Source organism: Tiliqua scincoides, chromosome 1 (genome assembly GCF_035046505.1).
Source record: "Tiliqua scincoides isolate rTilSci1 chromosome 1, rTilSci1.hap2, whole genome shotgun sequence".
NCBI lineage: Eukaryota > Metazoa > Chordata > Lepidosauria > Squamata > Scincidae > Tiliqua > Tiliqua scincoides.
In genome coordinates, this window is record NC_089821.1 from 140,239,507 (window position 1) to 140,263,207 (window position 23,701).

The 23,701-nt window shown below is 42.1% G+C and overlaps 1 protein-coding gene across 1 annotated transcript; it reads left to right on the forward strand.

Annotated features, from left to right (window-relative positions):
• The first annotated feature begins 524 nt into the window (after positions 1-524).
• MDH1 (malate dehydrogenase 1) lies at positions 525-20,376 on the forward strand. Its single transcript, XM_066638812.1, has 9 exons — positions 525-632; positions 10,648-10,746; positions 11,488-11,584; positions 13,087-13,262; positions 14,898-15,020; positions 15,168-15,344; positions 16,664-16,777; positions 17,273-17,362; positions 19,818-20,376. The coding sequence occupies exons 1-9, from the start codon at positions 630-632 to the stop codon at positions 19,941-19,943; spliced, it is 1,005 nt and encodes a 334-aa protein (XP_066494909.1). The 5' UTR covers positions 525-629; the 3' UTR covers positions 19,944-20,376.
• The last annotated feature ends 3,325 nt before the right edge of the window (positions 20,377-23,701 follow it).

A 23,701-nucleotide genomic window follows, 5' to 3' on the forward strand; every position in this document is an offset into this window, starting at 1 on the left:
GGCTAGCCGTGCAGGACTTCATCATAAAGGTTCCGAAGGATAGAGCGGCCCCACACCGTGCCCTAATAGCCGGGGAGGGAATTCGATTTTTGACCGAAGTTCGAGCTGTGTCTCAGTCTGGTCGTTTACTCTCTCCACATTCCCCAATACATAGACGTAAGTCAAAATAGACTCACAATTCGCGCCCGCTCTTGAGCCACATCCGCTTGCGCGTGCGCAGCGAGCTCTATTTCGGCCATAAAACAACCGGCTGAGGGTTCTATCTCCGCATGCGTCAAGACAAGCGCATTGACACCCCCCCCGCTTCGGTTGTTTCTCCTCCCTCATCCTTAGCATAATGAAACGCGCACGCGCGAAAGCCGAGTCCGGGGGGCTCGCGGCCCTGTCCATCAATGCTGTGGGCGTGGCCTTGTTCGGTGCGTGCCGGGAGTTGTAGTTTCCATGAATCCGACGTCGTGTGTCTCTCTGAAAGCGACGAACTACAGCTCCCAGGAGGCAGAGCGAGAGGAGGCGGGTTCCCCTACCCCCTTTTGACTACCTTCGGAGCACCGCTGTCTCTGCTGTAGCGGTGACTGCGCTTAGAGGTGACCTCCGGGGCTGGATCGCTGCTCGTCCCTGCTGTGCTCGCCATGGTCAGTGGGAACATGTGCTGCTGGCTCTTCTCTACGGGGTCGGGGTGACCTGCTCCCCCCTCGTTCCCAGAGCGTTTTTGCGGGCTGCTGCAGAGGGGTCTGCAGAGCTCCTGGGCCACGGACTCGGGAGCGGGGCCCGTATGAGAAGGGGGGAATAATTCCTAGTGCAGTGGTTCCTAGCCTGTGGTACTTACCCCCCAGGGGCGCTTGCCAGGGGTTCTTACTCCCCTAGGAGTACCTTTACGGGTACTTGAGAAACAATTGAATAGTGGTGGAAAAATCAGGTCTGTATCAGGGACGTGCTGTGGGTGGGGAGGCAGGAAAGCGCAGCCACTGTATGAAGAACCCACAAACCCACACACTCTGTGAAGTGCACTCCCTTCCTCACTCTGCATGTGGGTTGTGTGTGCGTGGGTGCCTCACATGACAGTGGTGTTTTTGGAAGGACTCCAGTGGGGAGGCTCTGCCTTACCTGCCTCCCCACCCACCATGTCCCTGGTGTGTATTAGAATGCCTTGCAGGGCTAATACGAGGGGTACAATTTATGGAAATGGGCTGCCAAGGGGTATGCATGTGAGAAAATGTGTGGAACCACTGGCCCTAGTGTATGTGTCTTAAAACTAGTAGGAGCTCTGGATTGTTTTATTTTTCACATTTTTATACCACCCTTCCTCCAAAGAGCTCAGGGCGGTGTACACAGCTACTCCCCTCCTGTTGTCCTCACAACAACCCTGTGAGGTAGGTGAGGCTGAGAGAAAGTGACTGGCCCAAGATCACCCAGGAAGCTTTGTGGCTGAGGGGGGATTCAAACCTGAATCTTCCGGGTCTAAGTCCACCTCCTAAACCACTACACCATCCTGATTTATCCTCCTGCCTTTCCTGGAGACAGGTTGGGGGCTGAAAGAACAAAGTGACTCACAGCCAGAATGTGAAAGGAAGTGGAGACCTGGTTTTGTCAGTGAGATTCGTCCCTGTGGCTAGTTTGCGAGGGGCCGTATAAGCAAGTCTGTGGAAACAGTGGGGGTTAAGATTTTCTGCATCTGCAGGAGTCTTCTCAGGGGCTTCTGAGGGCCAAAACACTTTGTCTGCTTTTGATAGTGGTTAAGGCGAACCACAGTTGCCCTCCTTTGAGAGGGAGAAAAGGTTCAGAATTCCTTGAGCAGAAACTTGTTCCCAGCTTATAAGGACTTTGAAGGGGATTTGCATTCAAGATCCCTTCAAGATCAGGCAGTGGCATGGGGTTCTGAGCCAGGCTAGAGTTGAGGAGCAAGAGGAGGTATCTTTTGAGTGATAGAAGGCTTTTTGTTACTCCTTCTTATTGCAGGTGGCAGAATAACATTGCAAAAAATTGAAATTTTTGTTGGGTGAGGATACTTGTTTTTACCTTATGTGTCTATAATAGTAGGGGAGGGAGAGGAGGCAGGCCTATGCAGCACCTCCCCCCCCTTTCTTTTGTTGTGCAGGATGATTTTCCTAAAAATTAGACTAGTGTGTCACTTTTTTCTCCTTCTCCTTCATTGCCTGTGCAAGTTGAAGGGAGAAATAGGAAGTCTGCAGTGGCACTTACAGGTGATGATTAGCCACTAGGACATTTGGATGTGGCACTTGAAGAGACAGCTGCAGAAGGAACTGCTAGGCCTAGAGGACAATGTCCCTTTTATCCTTTTGAACTTTGCAATTGCTGCAGTGTGTGATTCTTGGTACTGCTGGAGTGTCTCATGTGACTTTCAAGGTGCTCTTCCAGTAGCCTTGATTCAGATTCTCAAATTCTATTTGTGACTATAGTCCAGAGTTTTGAAAATCTTCAGTGAAAGATGCATCTTGATCAGGGATTGACAAATATATGAGGTTATAAATCATTAGCAAATGTCTTTCTAATTAAAAGTACTGTCTGTGGCCATATAGATACATCTTCTTTGGAAGGAGCAGAGAAGAATGCCCAATAAGACATGCCTTTGTCTCATGTTCTGTATAAGTTTCTAATGGCTAACAGGCAAGGTTTATCTGCAGTGTTGTGTGTTAAGCATTCTTTCAAAATATAGGTGGGTTTATAAGGCTGAAATATAAGATGCTGGAAAAAAGGTATTACCTTTTATACTATTTCTGGATTATATGCCCCATGCTCTGACATCCTCTGTATTATGTGGTGTGCTGGAGATTATGGGGAAACAGCTGGCATGAAACACTGCTGTTTTCATTAGAATGTTGATAATGATGCCATTGCTTTTCCTCTCTGATAATCCTAGCAAAGTGATATTTTCCCGCATACCAGCTTGAGTTGCAAACTAATGGTTAAAGCTAATGGTTTCTATGTTCCGTGTGACAGATCAGGAGAGAGATCTTAGGATCATGGCAGACAGTGTTGATGAAAGTGGCCATCCAGTGTGCCGCTGTTGTGAAGAAGGCCAATGACATGCTCGGGATAAGAATCTTCTTAAGAATGTGCTCTTCTTAAGAATCTGCTCTTCTTAAGAATCTGATCCTCTGGGTTTCTGTACTAATGCAGTTGCTGAAAGATTATTCATAAGAGTTCTCGCATTGTAAGGATTTGCTTTTCCAGCTAGACTTTGGAAAACTGCCAATTTACCCCCTCCACACCTAACTGGGTCCCGTTAGGGAGAAGGGCGGGATAAAAATAAAGTTTTATTATTATTATTATTATTATTAACTTCAGATTGTGTCATCTAATGAAGCTATGTGAGATTGAATTGTGAGATTTCATACTCTCAATTTTTAAGTAAGCTTCAAGTGCATATGGCTGCAGAAGAAGAAAAGTGAAAAAGCATTGGTAGCAGATTCTTTGGATGCTGGTTGTGATAGTCAGAAGCAGGGGCATGACACAAATGAGACCTAGGATAGTGTAGTGGTTCAGGAATTGGGCTTAGACCTGGAAGTTCTAGGTTTAAATCCCTGCTCAGCCACAAAGCTTCCTGGGTGACTTTGGGTCAGTCACTCTCTCGCGCATCCTCACCTACCCCACAAGTTTGTTGTGAGGGCATAAGGAGGGAAGGAACTATGTACACCACCCTGAGATCCTTGGAGGAAGGTCAGTTTAATGGTGTGAATTAAATAATAAATGATGTGATGTGTCAGGTGGTGGGTTGTGGGGAACAGTGAGCAGACTTAGAATGCATTTAATTCCAAGTCTGCTGCCACCTCCCTCCAGACAAAGCCCCTCCAATCTGTGCAACAGTCATTGCTCCATCCTGCTGCACCAAGGACATTCTGCATTATTTGTTTTGTTTAAGGGACTATAGGAGGAAAGAGTGAGGGAAGTGGATTCTGCCAGTGCATGCATGCACACACAGACACACACACACACACACACACATCCCAAAAACCCACACAACCAGCTTCCCTACCTCCTTGCTAGTGGAAGTGGTGAATTTGTGCACCTCAGGTGTGATTTGCCTTGGGCTGGGCCTGGTCAGGAGTTAGGAGTACTTAGCACAGTTACCACTGTTATCTCTGGCCTCTCCTCAAAGTAACTATCTTAAAGCTCTTCTCTGCCCAACACAACTGCAAATTTCGCAAGAAAGAAATAAACTCCAAGATGTTTCAAAATGCAGAAATCAATATTTTCTTGTATCTGAGCTAAAATACTGTACTTGTATAGTACACTTCTATATGTTTCAGTGATTAAAGTAGATCCTGTGAGAATGTACAGTACATCACTGTTTATATATTGGCACATACTTGGCCAGTTCGTAGTTTCTACAAGAAACTTTCTACAAGACTTGTACACTTCTTGTCTTTCTACAAGACTTGTAACCACTTCAGCATCAGGATAAGATTTGGCTCAAGCAAAATTGGACAAAACAGGTGAAGTTCAGAAAACAATAGCATCCTTCAGTCGCTAGCTGCCATCAAACAGCTGTGATACAACAGTGTTGGTTGTGTGTCTAGATATGAACTGTGAACCACTTTTTGTTCATAGTGAAAATGTAGATCTAATCAGTCTTGCTGTTAAGGAGAACAAAGCGTACACTTTGGCATGGTATATTCCTGGGGGCTGAATTCTTTATTCACAGTAATCAAGCTAGTGCATGCTATACCAACTGCAATCTCCAAAATAGTTTAAAAGGCCATCCTGTGCTTTTCATTATATTTAATATATCTATCATAGCTTGATAAAAAAAAGAAATGTGTACTATAAAGCTAGCAGTCTGTTTCTATGAGATGTGGAGTTTCTTCTTTCTGCCCACAAATTTCCTTCCACTATTTATTTATTAAACTTGTATCCTGCTTTTATCCCATTGACTCAGAGCAGCTTACAGCATTTTGTTTTTTCATGTGAATTGCTTCCAAGCCGGGCATAGTCTAAGAAAGTAATGGTTTGGGGTAATAAAAGTGTCTCAATGAATTCAAAATGATGCAAACATAAAATCTGTTTTAAAAAAGAAAAGGTTCAGTTACAGGAGAGATGGTGTGTGTGCAGGTTCTGTCCATAAGGCAAGAAGACGTTGGGTCACAAAAACCAGGAAAGCTTGTTTTCATCCTCTGGTGTTACCACCAGTTCAACTGGGAAAACCAAATCCAGTTACTTTCATTTTGCACCCACATTCACCAGTATTGAATACAGTATATCCCAACAAAAGCCAAGTCTCAAATGCAAAAAAGCATAAGATTCATCTTCTCCCTGAATCACTAGTATGCTATCAGAATTAAGTGCAATTTTACCCAATAGTCTTTGCAGGAAAGGCTCATGGCAGTACTGTACTAAGCACACTTAGCATTTATGGGTACTGGAATAATGAACTGTATGTTTATAATCCATATCTCTAATTTCCTGCAGATTCTCTGCAAAGTATAATAGGGAAACATAAAGGAAGATACCCCTGTTTTCCCTCTGACTTTTGCCTAGCATTTTCTTGTTCTGTATGCTCTTCTTGGTTCTGTGTTGTACACTGTGTCTTGGTAATCGGCATACCAAACATTCCTGTTTCAGATTATGTCACTGTAAATGGAAACTGTTGTATATCTGTCCTTTGGAATTTGTGTGATTAGAGGTCACCTCTGTGCTGTTGGACTGTGAAAGCCTTGTGCTGCAGTCCAGTGAAGGAAGCAGATGACTGATTTAAAAATTACAGTTACTTGTAGGAGCACTCCCTTAAATAGACCCCACAGTATATTTTAAAGTGCAGCTCATAACCATTCAGACAAAATGAATTTGGGAAGACCTGTCTACTTGATTCATCACTTTGATTCCCCCATGCTTGATTTATCACCCATTATACTTTAGGAAGTTTTATATTTACTGTGTTTGTTTCTTATGCAAAGAAGAGAGTAAAGCTCTTTGTAGTGTTATTAACTGTGTAATGGTTAGCAAGATAATATAGTATCTTGATGTTCTTATAATGGCAGACAAAAATGCAGTGTGCATAAAACAAATGACAAAAACGTTTCAGATCATGCGTAAACATTGAAGCTGGCTTTGCCATTAGTCCAGAAATGCCACCTTTTTGGTGTTTCATGGGTAATTGTTCTAATACTGGAATTCTGGAGATAAATCTGTTAGCCTGCCCAGTGCACATTCTTTTCTGCTTTTATCATGCTTGTCTTTTTTGTTTTAGCCCTATAATTATGATCCTCTAAAGCTTTTTCCCTTAGAGGTGTACTATTTCACAGGCATTACTTCAAGTACAGTGAACATCTATATAATTCTTTGGTATGCATTTATATGGCATGGGTACTGAACACAGAATTAATGCTAGCAGTACTGAACAGTACTCAGACAAAAGTGCCAACTAGAAGAAGTGAAGAAAATGAGGCTGCTAGAGACCTTGCCTGACTTGGCAGCACCACCTGTGTCCAGGCATCAAGCCTAATCAGGTCTCTGAAAGGTTATGTACGCTATAGCCCGATTCCTGTCCTTGCAAGTCATAGTTCCCACTGAGGTGATTAATCTGTGTCTAGGCTGTACCATTCCAAGATGCAGGTGGGGGCTCGTGTGATTGAATGCTCCTGCCTACAACACATTCCTGTATTTAGCTTGCTAGCTATTGGAGGAAAGTCTAGGCCAGTGTTCTAGCCAAGCCGCTTCCCTGGCATACTGTTTGCTTGCTCTCTCTTGTATGAAGAAACACTTAGAACGCAATCCGTCAGGTAGGGCTCTACCTGCAGTCTGTTGCTCTACAGTCCATAATATTAGCAATAACAGCCCTCTGTAAACCTTTCCATCCACTCAGAATTATTAATTCTTGGGCATTTCCATTGGGATAGGAAAGGCAGAAGAAAAGTCTATAAATAAAGGAAAGACCTTTAAATAAATAGGTAAAATCCATCACATGTGAGACACACAATCTTATAACGACTTTTACAAAGTGTAGATTTTATTCATAGTGAATCATAATGTATATAGGGAATTATATTTCTCCAGTTTAGATCAGGGATGCCCAAACCCCGGCCCTAAGAACGTAAGAACAGCCCCACTGGATCAGGCCATAGGCCCATCTAGTCCAGCTTCCTGTATCTCACAGCGGCCCACCAAATGCCCCAAGGAGCACACCAGATAACAAGAGACCTCATCCTGGTGCCCTCCCTTGCATCTGGCATTCTGACATAACCCATTTCTAAAATCAGGAGGTTGCGCATACACATCATGGCTTGTACCCCGTAATGGATTTTTCTTCCAGAAACTTGTCCAATCGCCTTTTAAAGGCGTCCAGGCCAGTCGCCATCACCACATCCTGTGGCAAAGAGTTCCACAGACCAACTACACACTGAGTAAAGAAATATTTTCTTTTGTCTGTCCTAACTCTCCCAACACTCAATTTTAGTGGATGTGCCCTGGTTCTGGTGTTATGTGAGAGTGTAAAGAGCATCTCCCTATCCACTCTGTCCATCCCCTGCATAATTTTGTATGTCTCAATCATGTTCCCCCTCAGGCGTCTTTTTTCGAGGCTGAAGAGCCCCAAACGCCATAGTCTTTCCTCATAAGGAAGGTGCCCCAGCCCCGTAATCATCTTAGTCGCTCTCTTCTGCACCTATTCCATTTCCACTATGTCTTTTCTGGGATGCGGCAACCAGAACTGGACACAATACTCCAGGTGTGGCCTTACCATAGATTTGTACAACGGCATTATAATGTTAGCCATTTTGTTCTCAATACTTTTCCTAATGATCCCAAGCATAGAATTGGCCTTCTTCACTGCCGCCGCACATTGGGTCGACACTTTCATCGACCTGTCCACCACCACCCCAAGATCTCTCTCCTGATCTGTCACAGACAGCTCAGAACCCATCAGCCTATATCTAAAGTTTTGATTTTTTGCCCCAATGTGCATGACTTTACACTTACTGACATTGAAGCGCATCTGCCATTTTGTTGCCCATTCTGCCAGTCTGGAGAGATCCTTCTGGAACTCCTCACAATCACTTCTGGTCTTCACCACTCGGAAAAGTTTGGTGTCGTCCGCAAACTGCAACCTCACTGCTCAACCCTGTCTCCAGGTCATTTATGAAGAGGTTGAAAAGCACCGGTCCCAGGACAGATCCTTGGGGCACACCGCTTTTCACTCCTCTCCATTGTGAAAATTGCCCATTGACACCCACTCTCTGCTTCCTGGCCTCCAGCCAGTTCTCAATCCACGAGAACTGAATTCTCCTCTAATTCCCTGACTGTGGAGTTTTTTCAGTAGCCTTTGGTGAGGGACTGTGTCGAACGCCTTCTGAAAGTCCAGATATATAATGTCCACGGGTTCTCCCACATCCACATGCCTGTTGACCTTTTCAAAGAATTCTATTAGGTTCGTGAGGCAAGACTTACCCTTACAGAAGCCATGCTGATTCTCCCTCAGCAAGGCCTGTTCATCTATGTGTTTTGATGAACACATAGCCCTCGAGGCCTCTCAATGTGGCCCTCAGGGAGCCCCCAGTCTCCAATGAGCCTCTGGCCCTCCGGAGATTTGTTGGAGCCTGCACTGGCCCAACGCAGCTGCTCTCAGGTGAAATCGACTGTTTGTCCTCTCGCGTGAGCTGTGGGATGAGGGCTCCCTCCACTGCTTGCTATCTGTGATGCAGTAGCAGCAGCAAAGGAAAGGCCAGCCTTGCTTTGTGCAAGGCCTTTTATAGGTCTTGAGCTATTGCAAGACCTTCATTCATATAAGTTAATCTTTCATTTATGTATATTTATGTAAATGTATTCAAATTTTAAATGTAAATTAATTCTTTTTTTCTTATATTTTTTAAAAATAAATTAATTATTCCCGACACGGTGTCAGAGAGATGATGTGACCCTCCTGCCAAAAACTTTGGACACTCCTGGTTTAGATGAATACTGTTTGATGGTGGATATCCAGCTACTTACAGTTGCTATTGAAAGAAAATTGTGAAGAAAGTTGTAGCTAATATCTTCAAACATCTGTTAACCAGTATTATATAACTTGCAAAGCTTGCGAAGGCTGGCCGAGATTCCTTGGCTATGTGAAAGTATTGGATCGAGAATAATGTAATCAGCAGGTTTAAAAAAAAAAACTTGTAAAGAGGTCTTTTTAATTCTCTTTTTAGTCTAGCTGCTGTAGCTTGAGTGTGTTTAATCTTGATTTGAATCAGCAAAGTAGCTGTAAAGGAGGGCCTGCATCATTTTGTATTGATTTAATCAAATAAAATGCTTTCAGGTATCTTTATTTAAATGAGTGGAACTAACAACCTTTTTTATTAAAGAAAACAATCCTCAGATCATGTTAAAAGTAGTATATAAATATTCTTAATAATAATATTCCTTTTTTAACAAAGTTTTCAAAGTGGTTTATAGACTACAATAAATTGTTCCGTGTCCCGAAAGGGCTCACAATCTTTAAAAAAAGACACTGTCTTCTGTTTGAAATACCTGTAGTCTGTTCCAGTCATTTCTGGATATCAGGATTATTAAGAATATTTATTCGCTATACTGCTTTTTAACAGGAGTAGTTCACAAAGCAGTACATAGTAAAATAAATCAATAAATGATTACCTGTTCCCAAAGGCTCACAATCTTTAAAAAAAAATACAGAGGTGACACCAGCTCAAACCAAAGGACAAGATGCCATGCTGGGGTGATTTTTAAAAGTATACTTATTACCTTGTTTTTTCCAGGACTGTGGAGTTGGTACACAAAACCGCCAATTCCACTCAAAACTGCTTCCAACCCCACAATTCTGACTCTTGATTCCACAACCCTAAGCAAGCCTGTGGAGCCAGAGTCTGAAGCAATTTTGAGTGAGGTCGGAGGTTTTGTGCAGGGACTCAACAGCCCTGGCTTTGTTAATATCACATATGTAAATGCAATATTAGGTTATCTCTCAACACAGAGATCTCCAAATTTTTCAGTATGAGGGCCACATTGTATATTTTACACGTAGTGGGCTGTAAAAAAAAATAAGTTTTATAAATGAATGAAATTTAAATGAACGAGTAAGATTTACTTGGAGTTTTTTTGTAGTCAGCATGATATGATTGAGAACAAAAGAAAAATGTGACAATTACAAAGGAACAATGTTGTGCTGAAACTGAGAAATGATATATAATGAGTAAAAATGTTAAACATTAGCAAATACTCTGACCAAAAAACCAAGTTGTTGTGTGCTGGATAAAAGCTTGTGGTGGGCTGGATGTGGCCCCCAGGCCACAGTTTGCAGACCCCTGAACTATCATATCTGCTTCCAAAATACTGTAGTTCCTGAAGTCTCTTTTAAGGTATAGAATATGTTGTGTCTAGTATAGAGTTTTGATGTCTAGGGAATCAGTATATACTAAATAAAGCACGCTGTACTTTTAAAATCATAAGTGGAATGGTAAAGTTCAAAGTTGGTTAGCAAATAACTGAATTATAATGACTTACTGGCTACCTTGTTGAGTCCCTGCTGGAAGTCAGTCGAATTTGTCTAGTTAACTGGGAACTGGATCTTAATAATGACCTTCCTGCCAAATTCAATACACTAATCTGTCTAAATATTCATTCAACAGTAACAGCTTTCTAAATGTTTTAACAGTGCTGTTTATTGAAATCTGCAAATATTTTTTGTTTCCTTTGCAGGCTGAACCAATCAAAGTACTAGTGACTGGGGCAGCTGGACAGATTGCATATTCCCTGCTCTACAGCATCGCTAAGGGTGATGTCTTTGGCAAAGATCAGGTAATGGGTTAAAGGAATTATAGCATAAACAGTAACTAGGAGCTTAAAGGTTGGCTCTGCCAAGGTATTATGCCTCAAAATAAAAAAATTAAGACACCTCCAAATCTTGGAGGATAACTTGGATTTCTTAGAAAGGCTAACTTGTAGAAGGAGAAATGAGTTTGCATAATGGAGAAATGAGAAGTTATGTCACTCTACAGTCTGCAGCATACATTTCTGGTATAGAACCTAAAGTACAGTATTAGATTAGTCTCATATATATTAGTACATCATGAGTGTGTTCTACCATTTAAGAAGGAATCTCATCTGTCTGATCCTGCCAAGTAGTTGCTGAACTAAGTCCTTTACACCAGTGGTTTTCAAGCTTTTAGCACCAGGAACCACTTTTTAGAATGAGGTAGAAAGCTTTTAGAATCTGTCAGGACCCATTGGAAGTGGTGTCATCAAGCAGGAAGAATTTTAACAATCCTAGGCTGCAATCCTACCCACACTTACCCTTGAGTAAGCCCCATTGACTATCATTGTTATACACATATACATAGTAGCCTGTTCAAAGAACAGATCTGTAACATTTCCCCAAACGCAGTCATATTCCCTGGTACAATCAGATGTAAGATATTAAAAATAAAATATTAAAATGAATGGGGACCCACCTGAAATTGGTTTGTGACCCAGCTAGTGGGCCAGGTCTCGACCCACAGTTTGAGAAACAGTGCTTTACACAATTTTATTGTCTTGCAGCCGCTTATTCTCGTTTTGTTGGATATCACTCCCATGATGACAGCGTTGGATGGTGTACTTATGGAATTGCAAGACTGTGCTCTTCCGCTTTTAAGAGGTGACAAAATTATCTTATGATTTTGAGAAGTGCTGTGTTTGCAAAGATTCACATTTGAATCATGTAGTCTACTGGGCCAGCAAAGAGACACATTAATGCCAGTTTTGCAGCATGGTAGGCAGGTATACTGGGACCAATACTGAGAAACATTTTGTAAACTTGAAGAGATATCATGTTGCACAAGCCACTACATACCAGCTTTTAAAATAAGAGCTGAGGCAATCTGTGGAACTTCAGCCTGTAGTGCGGAAGAGAAGTAGAAGGCATGGCTGCATTGGAGGGAATTAGCTGAGCAGTTTATGTACACATTTTGCTGTGTGAACAAATAGTGTCAGCAAAAGGGTTAATGCAGGGGTTCTCAAACTCCTCAGGAATAAAACTCCTGAATTCTTGCGGTGGGGGAGGGGGGAATGCAGCAACACGATCTCCAGGATCATGCAGCTGTTGGGGTGACCAGAGGCTTTCCTTTACTTACAAGAAGCTGCAGCAGCCTGCCAGGGGTTTGGGGAGCCCTGCAGAAGCCTCCATGGGGCTCCCCAAGATATGAAGAACATAAAAATAATTATTATGATCTACTTCCAGTTTGCAGTCACAAAACCGCAACTGGGTCGCAACTGTTGTTTTTACATTCTTCATGCCTTGGGGAGTCCTGCAGAGGCTTCTTCAGGGATCCCCCCACCCCCGGCAGGCTGCTGCAGCTTCTTGTAAGTAAAGGAAAGCCCCTGGTGTCCCCCCAACAGCAGCGTGATTCCCCCTGCCCCTTAAAGGGGCTAGAGGTCCACAGGCTGGGGCATCATGATGCCCCAGTTTGAGAACCTCTGGGTTAATGAGTAAAAGCATGACTTATGTGGATTCAGTGAATTTGGTTTTACTGTAGTGCAGTTAATTTTGGTGGTGAAGATTTCTGTTCTTGGTTGAGTTAAACTAATCAACTGACTGCTAAATTATTATTTCATTATTCTTGAAAGAAGTTGGGAGAAAAGAAGGTCCAATCCAGTATCTCCAGGAATGCAAGTGGAAAGAAACTGACAGAAGCAAACTTCCTGAACCCTCTACAACATAACCGCTCCTTCCATAACTTGAATATTGACTTTTAGGGGTTGGGGTACACACTGGATCAGGAGGATATGGTGCATAGAAGGGACGAAAGATAAAAATCTCTCCATAGCTGTTAGGATCCAACCCACTATGTTTTGTGTTCTGTTGTGTAAACATATTTTTAAAAAGCTCAGATAATGGAAGCTATGATGTGGCGGTTCTCATAACCTGACATTTGATAGGTGCAACTGCCTGTCTAGAGGGGGAAAAAAATTGACACATGAATATAAATTATACTATTTACATTTTAAGAACATACCATCAGGCTTTTTGATATACACAGATTTTGACCATCGCTGTGTTCAAATAGGATTAGTTCCTCAGTATTTTTTTTACCTATTTGAATGTTGCTGTTTGTCTTTCAAACACAACTGTTTACTTCTTCTTCTCCATCTGTTCTTAAGAGATCATTGCAACTGACAAAGAAGATGTTGCATTTGCAAACATTGATGTAGCCATTCTGGTTGGCTCTATGCCAAGGAAAGAAGGCATGGAACGAAAAGATCTGCTGAAGGCAAATGTGAAAATTTTTAAGTCCCAGGGAGCAGCATTGGACAAGTATGCAAAGAAGTCTGTTAAGGTAAATCCAGCTGGTGTGGCTCAGTAACAACATAATGGGCTGTGATGCAGAGATTGCCAGTTCAACTCTCCTCTTGGCCACAAACATACTAAGCAACCTTATACAAGCCTCTCAGCTGCCCAACCCCCTGTCCACTACCTTCTCCAGCAATATGAGGACAATAACAGTGCTCTGTTTTACATGATTATTGTAAGAATTACTGTGATAATGTATCTGAAGCACTCTGAACACTGAAAGTGCTATATAAGGGCAAGGTATTGCTACTGAAACAAATTTGACATCTCTTTAAGTGGCCTTTCAAATTTGGAGCACCTTGACTCTTAGAAGGCCATTTTTTAAATACATATTTATTTTCTAGAATATTGAACACTAGTTGTATAATAACAAATATTAATATTAACTAGTTTAGGAAATCGACTTCGTTTCAGTTCAAGGTGAAGATGTGTGATGTGCCATACAGCATATTATTTGGTTTCATCCAGTTTTTAGTCTTTTCTCAAAGATCTGAAAAAAGGGTGAAGAACTGATCAAGATCTATTTACTTCTGGGCCTAAACTATTGATGACTATTTCTGTGGTTCTTATTGTAATTGCTGACTGAAAAGCAAGAGTCTACAGTACTTCTTTGGCTCTGCTATGCCGCAGCCATATGGTATGAAAAACAAAATATTTGTAGACAGCTTTTCATTCAACCCAGTTAAATTTTTCAGTTGACACTTCAATATTTCAAAAAGGTAGCACTATTGAAGTTTTGGTAACTTGCCTTTTAACCTATTTAACCCATATACTTCCAAAGTCATGTTTGTGCAACACTGCCACATTTTCAGGAGGCCTCTAGAATAAGGTAAATGCCTGCCGAAAAAATTCATGGGGTTTCCATATACCTCAAACAGCAACTTTGCTTTATCACATCTAACTTAAGCTAGATACAGTGTTTTTTTAGTAATGTCCATGATGCTAACCTATAGATCCTTATGTAAACCATACTCAAAAATTGGCCTCATGCAAGAAAACTCCCCCAAAAAACATTTTTTTTTACTGAGCACACAGGTCTAGCTTTTCCACATCCTGCAAAGAAGGGGTGCCTCTTTGATTCCTGAGTACCCTGTGAACGTTGGCTCACCCTGTGGTTAGCTGGCCACCTATTCCTTCAGTAACACCAGTTTGACCCTGTGCACAGCTTGAGGGGGGAAAAAAACCTCATATTTCACATTGAGTTGCCTCATCTGCTTTGCAACCTCAGAACAGAAGCAGCAAAGAATCTATCATCACCATGTCACTTGCTGGAAAGATACATAGTCAGTAAGACAAACCTTGAGATAATCCCTCTGCTGTGAGAAACCTGTACATTGCTAGAAACACGCTTTCAATAAAAAATGACTCGGGCTAGATTCCTGTGCACACTTACATGGGAGAAAGTACCAGTCAACTCAAGAACACCAAAAGATTGTGAGACCTTTTCGGACAGGGAGCCATTAGTTATTTGATTTTTCTCTGTAAACCACTTTGTGAACCTTTAGTTGAAAAGCGGTATATAAATAGTTAATAATAATAATACCAGTTAAATTGGTATCTGGCTCTAGTTGGTTCATCACTCAACAGGTTTATGGTAAATACTATACTTTTTATGCCTCAGGTTATTGTGGTGGGCAATCCAGCAAATACCAACTGCCTGACGGCTTCAAAGTCTGCTCCGTCCATACCCAAAGAGAACTTCAGCTGCCTAACTCGCCTGGACCACAACAGAGCTAAATCCCAGGTAGACATTTTGTGTTTCAGAAGTCACTCTGCCTTCTCTAATGTATACTGATTTCTTGAAAGCGGAGAATACTGATTAAAAATTCAATATGAATACTTGAAATTGCCAAGCTACTGATGGCATTCTTCTCCTTCTGATTTCAACCAGATTGCTCTGAGAGTTGGTGTGACTGCCAATGATGTAAAAAATTGCATCATCTGGGGGAATCACTCCTCTACTCAGTATCCAGATGTTAATCATGCCAAGGTGAAGGTGCAAGGAAAAGAAGTTGGTGTGTACGAAGCTGTGAAAGATGACAACTGGCTGAAGGGTGACTTCATTTCAGTGAGTTGTGGTTTTGAATATAGTTCGTGGTGGGGGTGGTGATTGTAAGGACATTGTAACTCCATATTGAGAACAGTTAATGTTCCAGAGTGAGAGGTTTCAGTGACACCTTTTTGTGAAGAAGAGTGTGTTTGTGCCAGCACACTGTAGAATTTTAATATGTAATTTAAGCAAAGGAATGCTTCATCCAATCAGATGGCAGAAAATCTATTTGTTTGCCAGATAAATAATTTGATTGTATAAAAACTTCTTTACTCAAATAATCATTAGTGAAATACTAATGCTTAAATGACGCTGATTGTGTACAGGGCACTTTGTGGTATCCTGTAGAACACTCAAAATGGGTGCAGTTACATAACCAGTTAGAACCAAATTACTTTTATTTGAGGTGTTGTGTAAAACGGGAAAGATCTGTAGCTGGGAGGCCTGATGAGGCCAGGAGTAGAATAGTAGGGCTCCCACCCCTGGCATTCCAGAAGGACTGTGGCAATGAAAATAGCAATACAAGCTTTGCTATTGCCATCTTGGCCTTTTCTCTGCCAAATAGTTCTTCTAGAAAAATGTTGTATAGAACTTTTAAAAAAATCATTGTTTTATAAGCACTTCTGCACACTCTATGTTACCTTGTTATGAGATGAATTATCTTGTGGCAGTTGGGAAGCTGGGTTTCAGGGTTTTGACCAGCCAGGGTTTTGATTCTGGTATTTCTTACTCCTCCTTCCCCCTTATGCAGCGTACCCTTTGAAAAGATTCCTGGTGGTAATTTCTGTTTGAATGGAGCAGGGAACATAGAACCTTCAACATCTTCTGTTTTCACTTACCTGACTTATCTTATAATATGTAACATGGGATTTCCAGAATGATCTCATGGCATAATCTCCAGGTGCCTGGGAGCAGACCAGATAACTGAGATGACCAACAGTGTATGGCTTGCAGTATTTCGTGGAACACCATGGCACTTTCATGGAGCTCCACAAACTGTATATATTACAATTTTCCTTAAAACCGTCCAAGCTACACTGATAGAATTTTGCCTACAACTGGAAGGGTGACATTGATGTAGAAACAAAGAGTACACTCAAAGGTGTACTGCCTGAGCCCAGTACATCAGAGTGAGTTATTTGGCTTAATTGCTACCCATGATTAAGAGTCACTAGCTCAGTAAAATTTTCCGTGCCCCTTTGAGGTTTCTTCACTTGTTTTCACAACTAGGTGGCATAACTACTCTATTTTGCTGGACTTCCTAAATGCATTCAGTTATTACATGAGTCGGTAAAAATGACGAATAGTGCAGTAATTTCCATCTGTCAATACTACAGACTGTTCAGCAGCGGGGTGCAGCTGTTATCAAGGCCAGGAAGCTATCAAGTGCAATGTCAGCAGCCAAAGCTATCTGTGATCATGTGAGGGACATCTGGTTTGGCACTCCAGCAGTAAGTATTGCCATGTCTCATGAAAATGTTGGCCTTGTTATAGCTGTTCAGTGTTCACTTAAAATACATTGGGAATGGAGCTGATCACCAACTAATAATTTTATGGCTTCTGCTCTTTGTTTATGGTCTTGTGGGCAAAAGAGCAGGATACAAAAATGATAAACTGATGTGTACAGAAAAAACTAATGATTTACATCCCATTCCTATCCAGATTTCCAGCCCCAGTGCAATGCAGCCCTGGGGTAAGGGAACAAATGTTCCCAAACCTTAAGGAGGCCTCTGTGACTGCATCCCCAACACAGGAAGCAGTGCATACCCCATAGGCACAGCACCACGGGCACTGGAAAATTGGATAGGATTGGGCCCTTAATCTGTTAATGCACTGAAACTTAGCAAGATGCTAAACCTTCCTTCTGAAATATATTTTTACACATTATGATGTGAATTACTTAACTGGGGCTAGAAACGCACTAATTACTTTTATTCTGTTTAAAGGATGAATTTGTTTCCATGGGAGTCATTTCTGATGGAAATTCATATGGCATTCCTGAGGATCTGATCTATTCATTTCCTGTTGTAATAAAGGTACACAAGGAATTTATGCAGTTTCTGAAACATTCCTTTAGATGATGCTATGTAAAGTTTATCTTTCCTGACTGCAGTACTGATAAATATGAATATGGTTTGCTTTGAAACTTTCAGTGTTTTTCTCTGAGCTTAGACAGAATTTGTTACTTCAGGGTTTTATAACAAAACATCAGTGCCTGGTTGTCTGCTTTGAGTAAGCTAAACTCTTAAGGACTGCAGCACTATTCTGGGTGCAGCACTACTCTGAGCTGTATTCCAGAGAGAATGTAGTTACCGAAGAAGTGCTGAACAACATCGAGTGCCTGCCTGTGTTGGAGGAGCTTGACAGTGAACCAACCCTAGAAGAACTTCACGTGGCCCTGGACTCCCTTGCCTCTGACAGGGCACCTGGTAAGGACAGCATCCCTGCTGAGGTCCTAAAGTGCTGCAAAGAGATCATTGTCACTGAGCTGCATGAAATCCTCTGTCTCTGCTAGAGAGAAGGTGGAGTACCACAGGACATGAGGGATGTAAACATTGTCACGCTGTACAAGAACAAAGGCGACAGGGGTGACTACAATAACTACCGCAGCATCTCTCCTTAGCGTTGTAGGAAAGCTCTTTTGCCCGAGTTGCACTAAAGAGGCTCCAGGTACTTGCAGAGAGCATCTATCCAGAATTGCAGTGCAGATTCCTAGCCAACAGGTCCACCACTGATATGGTATTGTCCCTTATTGAGAGCTGCAGGAGAAATGCAGAGAACGACAGCCACTGTTTATAGCCTTCATAAATCTCACGAAGGCTTTCGACCTAGTCAACAGGGACGGCCTCTTCAAGATTCTGCCCAAGATCGGATGTCCACCCAGGCTACTCAGCATCATCAGGTCTTTCCACAAGGACATGAAGGGCACTGTAGTCTCTGATGGCTCCACATCAGACCCCTTTGACATCCAAAGTGGAGTGAAGCAGGGCTGTGTTCTTGCGCCAACCTTGTTTGGGATTTTCTTCGCTGTCCTGCTGAAGCAGGCCTTTGGAACTGCAACAGAAGGCATCTATCTCTGGTCCAGATCAGATGGAAAGCTCTTCAACCTCTCCATTCTGAGAGCAAAGTCCAAAGTCCAGCTAAAATGTCCACGTGACTTCCTCTTTGCTGACGATGCAGCAGTCACCACCCACTCTGCCAAAGATATTCAGCAGCTCATGGATCATTTTAGCAAGGCCTGCCAAGACTTTGGACTGACGATCAGCCTGAAGAAAACACAGGTCATGGTTCAGGATGTGGACTCACCTCCCTGCTTTACAATCCCTGTGCATGAACTGGAGGTTGTCCATGACTTTGTGTACTTTGGCTCAATGATATCCGACACTCTCTCTCGATAAACAAACACATGGTAAAGCAGCTAAACAAACACATGGGTAAAGCAGCTACCACATTTTCCAGACTCACAAAGAGAGTCTGGTCCAACAAGAAGCTGACGGAACATACCAAGATCCAGGTCTACAGAGCTTGCGTCTTGAATACACTTCTGTACTGCAGCGAGTCATGGACTCTTTGCTCACAACAGGAGAGGAAACTGAACACTTTCCACATGCTTTGCCTCCAACGTATCCTCGGCATCACCTGGCAGGACAAAGTTCCAAACAACACAGTCTTGGAACGAGCTGGAATCCCTAGCATGTATGCACTGCTGAAACAGACACCTGTGTTGACTTGGTCGTGTTGTGAGAATGGGTGATGGCCGGTTCCCAAAGGATCTCCTCTATGGAGAACTCATGCAGGGAAAGGGTCCTACAGGTAGACCACAGCTGCGATACAAGGACATCTGCAAGAGGGATCTTAGGAGTGGACCTCAACAGGTGGGAAACCCTGGCCTCTGAGCATCGCGCTTGGAGGCAGGCTGTGCAGCATGTTCTCTCCCAGTTTGAAGAGACACTTGCCTAACAGACTGAGGCAAAGAGGCAAAGAAGGAAGGCCTATAGCCAGGGAGACAGACCAGGGACAGACTACATTTGCTCCCAGTGTGGAAGGGATTGTCACTCCCGAATTGGCCTCTTCAGCCACACCAGACGCTGTTCCAGAAGCACTTTTCAGAGCGCGATACCTTAGTATCCCAAGACTGAAGGATGCCAATGAATGAAGGACTGCAGAATGAAACAAAGCAGGCTAAAAGATGATAGTAAAGTATGCTGCAAAATAAAAATTCTGTAGAAACAATGGATTATATCCTATGCTTGATTTGTGTGAATAGAAAGGCACTTCTGTGCCTTCATTCAAATTCTAGTTCCATAAAGTCTGTGGTATTGACATGTGTTGCCTGTTTAAATAAAATTTCAAAATGTTAGTGTGAAGAGACTAGCTTAAGGCCTAGTCATTACACTGTATTTATATTCAGTAATATTGCAGAGTTTATCATCTATTAAAGTTAAAGTATGATATAACTTTAATCTGGTTTTGTCACTGTATTCTGCACAGGGTAAAACATGGAAGCTTGTTGAAGGCCTTCCTATAAATGATTTTTCCCGTGAGAAGATGGATTTGACTGCTAAAGAACTGAGAGAAGAAAAGGAGATGGCTGTGGAGTTTCTGACCTCTGCATGACTAGATAATCATCAGGATGTCAGAGGCTGTTTAAATATTGAGGAGTCTAAAAGTCGTCTCTGAATCCAACATCACATGCTATACTGTGTCAGTCCATTATTCTCTTGTGACAGTCCAATTTATTGTATGCTTTGTGGTACATCTGTGCCTATATTGAGTGCCCTTAGTAATGAGATAATTGCACAACAGATTTCAATAGTAGTTTGCAGACTGACCAAATCTTCTTGATCTGTTTCTACTTTGCTTCTTCCACATCTTAGCACACATGACTTCTTTGCCTCTGTGACAGAAAGGTTTGCAATCTATCAGCTTGTGTTACGCCAAAACCCATTCTGCAATCATGGGTATAATGAATGTAATATGTATTGATCATCACTGACTCGAAAGAAATCTCATTAGAAATTACATTAAATGTTGAGTAAACTCTCCTGTATCTGTAGTTTTTGTGTCATTGTTCTGTGAACTTTTCTTTTAAGTACACAGAATGCAATCTTCACCAGAAAACTGTTTTGTGAAATCAAAAATAAAGCAATGCTGGATGCATGGTGGTTTGAAAGATCATAACTAGGGAAAGGAAATTGAATACCTGATAGGTTATGCATTTACCTGAATGTAATTGTGATAGTATTAACACTAATGATTTAGGGCATCTGTAAAGTAGACATTAATATCTCAAAGGATGGAACAGATGCATTCTGAGTAGTCAGCAGCCTCTTGTTACATTCCCAACCTCTTCCTGTAATGAAACAAAAGAGATGGGGGATGTTTTGCCATTTATTTTCTTGTCTGGGAAATGTCTAAGGGGAAGCAGTCAGAATACAGGCTGTTCAAGGGGAGTAGGGGTAGTGGTTTGACATGCATGCACTCTTTGCTTTTCCTTTTTGGGGGGCCAGCAGCCAAATGAATTGGGGAATCGTAATTCTGTCTGCTGCCACCATCCCAGGCTAAAGTGATCAGGCACAGGGGAGCTGGGGGGGACCACTCCTCCTAGGAGAGCACAGAACCCCAGAAGTTCTTATTAAAAATAAAATCTCAGTAGTATCCATGAGTGATCAGCTGTGAGAAGTCACCGAAATACTTGGGAACAAGCAAGCAAGGAGTAAGAAGGGGGGGAGATAAAGCACCACAAGGATAGAAAATGTCTAAACTTGGCTGGATGTGCAAAGAAATTGCTTGACTAAATTGGATACAGACTAATAATGCCCAGCAGAGGGAGCTGGGAAGCTACTCAAGAGCATAGCGCACAAAACCCTGAACAAGTGGCAAAAGTTGTGGCCTGGCTTGCAGTGATCACAGCAAATAAAAATTCCCTATGAGATGTGTGAAACTTACTCAAAACTAAGCTCAATAAGTTCAGTAAGACTTGGGCTGCTATCCTATCTTATTGGAAACTAACACTTCTACCTATGAGTGCAATCGTGAGATTGCACTGAGCCTGCACCCCCCCCCCCCGCGAGCGGCAGTGATGATGTTTGCCATAGCTCAGCCCTCTGCCTGGCAGCCCTGCATGGTTGCTTGGATTTGTGCCAGGAAAGAGGTAGGTGGGGTGGGGGTGGGGAATCTCCTTACCCTGAGGTGACCTCTGGTCTGCGCCTAACCTGTGTGGAATACAGTGGAGGCCATGTGGCCTAGCTCTTCTGGCACAGGTTAGGATTGGGCTGTAAATGTGTCAAGCTAGAAATATATTCTCTGTTGCTAGTTTATCCCAGGAATCCTGGTCCTTACACTTGAGTAAGAGGCTGCACCTTCAGCAAATCAACACTAACTTTCACAACAGACTTAGCAGAAAAAGCACCCATAAATATCCAGCATGTTTCCACAATGTTCAGTCAAATTCTTCTAGGTAACTTAAATGTAGGCTGCCAGGACAACAGGACCATTCCCCTGGGGTGGTCTTCGGCAGCTATTAACACTTAGCTTTAAGAACAGGAAAACAAATCAGTTCTGTCCATTATTACAAATTGTTCATATACTTTAATAAGGTATATTCACAACTGTTTACATAGCAAAATAAATGAAAAGATGGTTTTCCTTTCCCAAAGGGTCTCACACTCTATAAGGATTTAGGGCCCAATCCTATCCAACTTTCCAATGCAACCAAAGTGCAGCCCCTTATCATGAAAGAGGCCTCCATGACTGTCCTCCCCAACACAGGGTATAATGCATATCCCATTAGCACGGCTGCATCAGTGCTTGAAAATTGGATAGGTTTGAGCCCTTAGTTTATTAACCAGTTACCTTTTAATTGTTTGGTTAATTTTTGAAATATTGAAGGCAATGTAAGAACAATTCATTAAACAAAAGCAAATGTTTAGGCTGCAGTACTAAAGGCATTACTAGGAAGTAGGACCATTGAACTCTGTGGGATTTACTTCTAAGTAAGCATGCTTAAAATTACACTGCTACTGTGGTAAGGAAAACAAAATTATTATCCATTACAGCAACTCATCTGAAACAAAGTAGCCTCAAAATAAACAAGTGTGTCCTTACTTTTTAGCCTCACTGATAAAATGAGACCCCAGTAACTAATCAAATAAAGCTATGGTATTCAACAAAAGTATTCTGTTGGAAAGGTGGATTAAATCTTGCAGCTCTAAAATATACTGTAACATTTTTAGTATCCTGAGTGGGATTTCTGATCTAGCAGACACTTAAATCCATAGTGAGAAAAAATGCCAAGTACATGTTTTGCTTGCATTGTATCAACTCATATAACTACACTGACTGTATTCCTCAAGTGGACTCACAGCAATTAGCCTGGTTTTCAATTGTGTGTGTTGGCAACCTTCAGTCTCGAAAGACTATGGTATAGGATATAATCCATTATATCCACTAGGATATAATCCATTGTTTCTACAGAATTTTTATTGTGCAGCATACTTTACTATCATCTTTTACCCTGCTTTGTTTCATTCGTGCCTTCATTCATTGGCATCCTTCAGTGTTGCGATACTAAGGTATCACGCTCTGAAAAGTGCTTCTGGAACAGCGTCTGGTGTGGCTGAAGAGGCCAATTCGGGAGTGACAAACCCTTCCACACTGGGAGCAAATGTAGTCTGTCCCTGGTCTGTCTCCCTGGCTATGGGCCTTCCTTCTTTGCCTCAGACTATTGGCCAAGTGTCTCTTCAAACTGGGAAAGGCCATGCTGCACAGCCTGCCTCCAAGCGGGTAGGTAGAGCTGAAATGATAGGATTCTGGTACCATTTTACAGATAAAAGTCTGACCGTTGTTGACACTTTAGAAGGGAAGAAAATAATTTGGTGGAGCAGGCCTTCTAAAAAGCTTACAGCTCCAAAATCTACCCAATTTATTCTCCACCTTTCTCAAGCAGCTGTCAGACTTTTGTCCATGTAAAATGGTTTCACTTCTATTAGGTTTTTTGAAGTTTGTGAATTCTCTGTTGAACCTGCAGATGGAGCTAGACTAGAAAGCTGAGAAAAGGCAGCTGGGAGAACTACTATGGGAGGTGCAGCCTTGACATTCAAAGGACAACATGTTGCACTTCCTTTTTATCACAGTAATGTCTTTCCAAATATCATCCAGGTCAGGCTAAGAAACCAGAATACTAGGAATTGTTTCTCACATTAGTGTGTTTGAAATTTTCGGTCTTCAAGAGATCTTTCCCACTTTCTCATGTCAAAGAATCAATTCATAATGCTAAGAATTTGGCAGCAACTTTGAGAGCACAGATTCAGTTTTCACAGGGCACAGGCCAGGACTGTGCTATCATGGCTGTCTTGTGTGAACAAGAGAGAAAC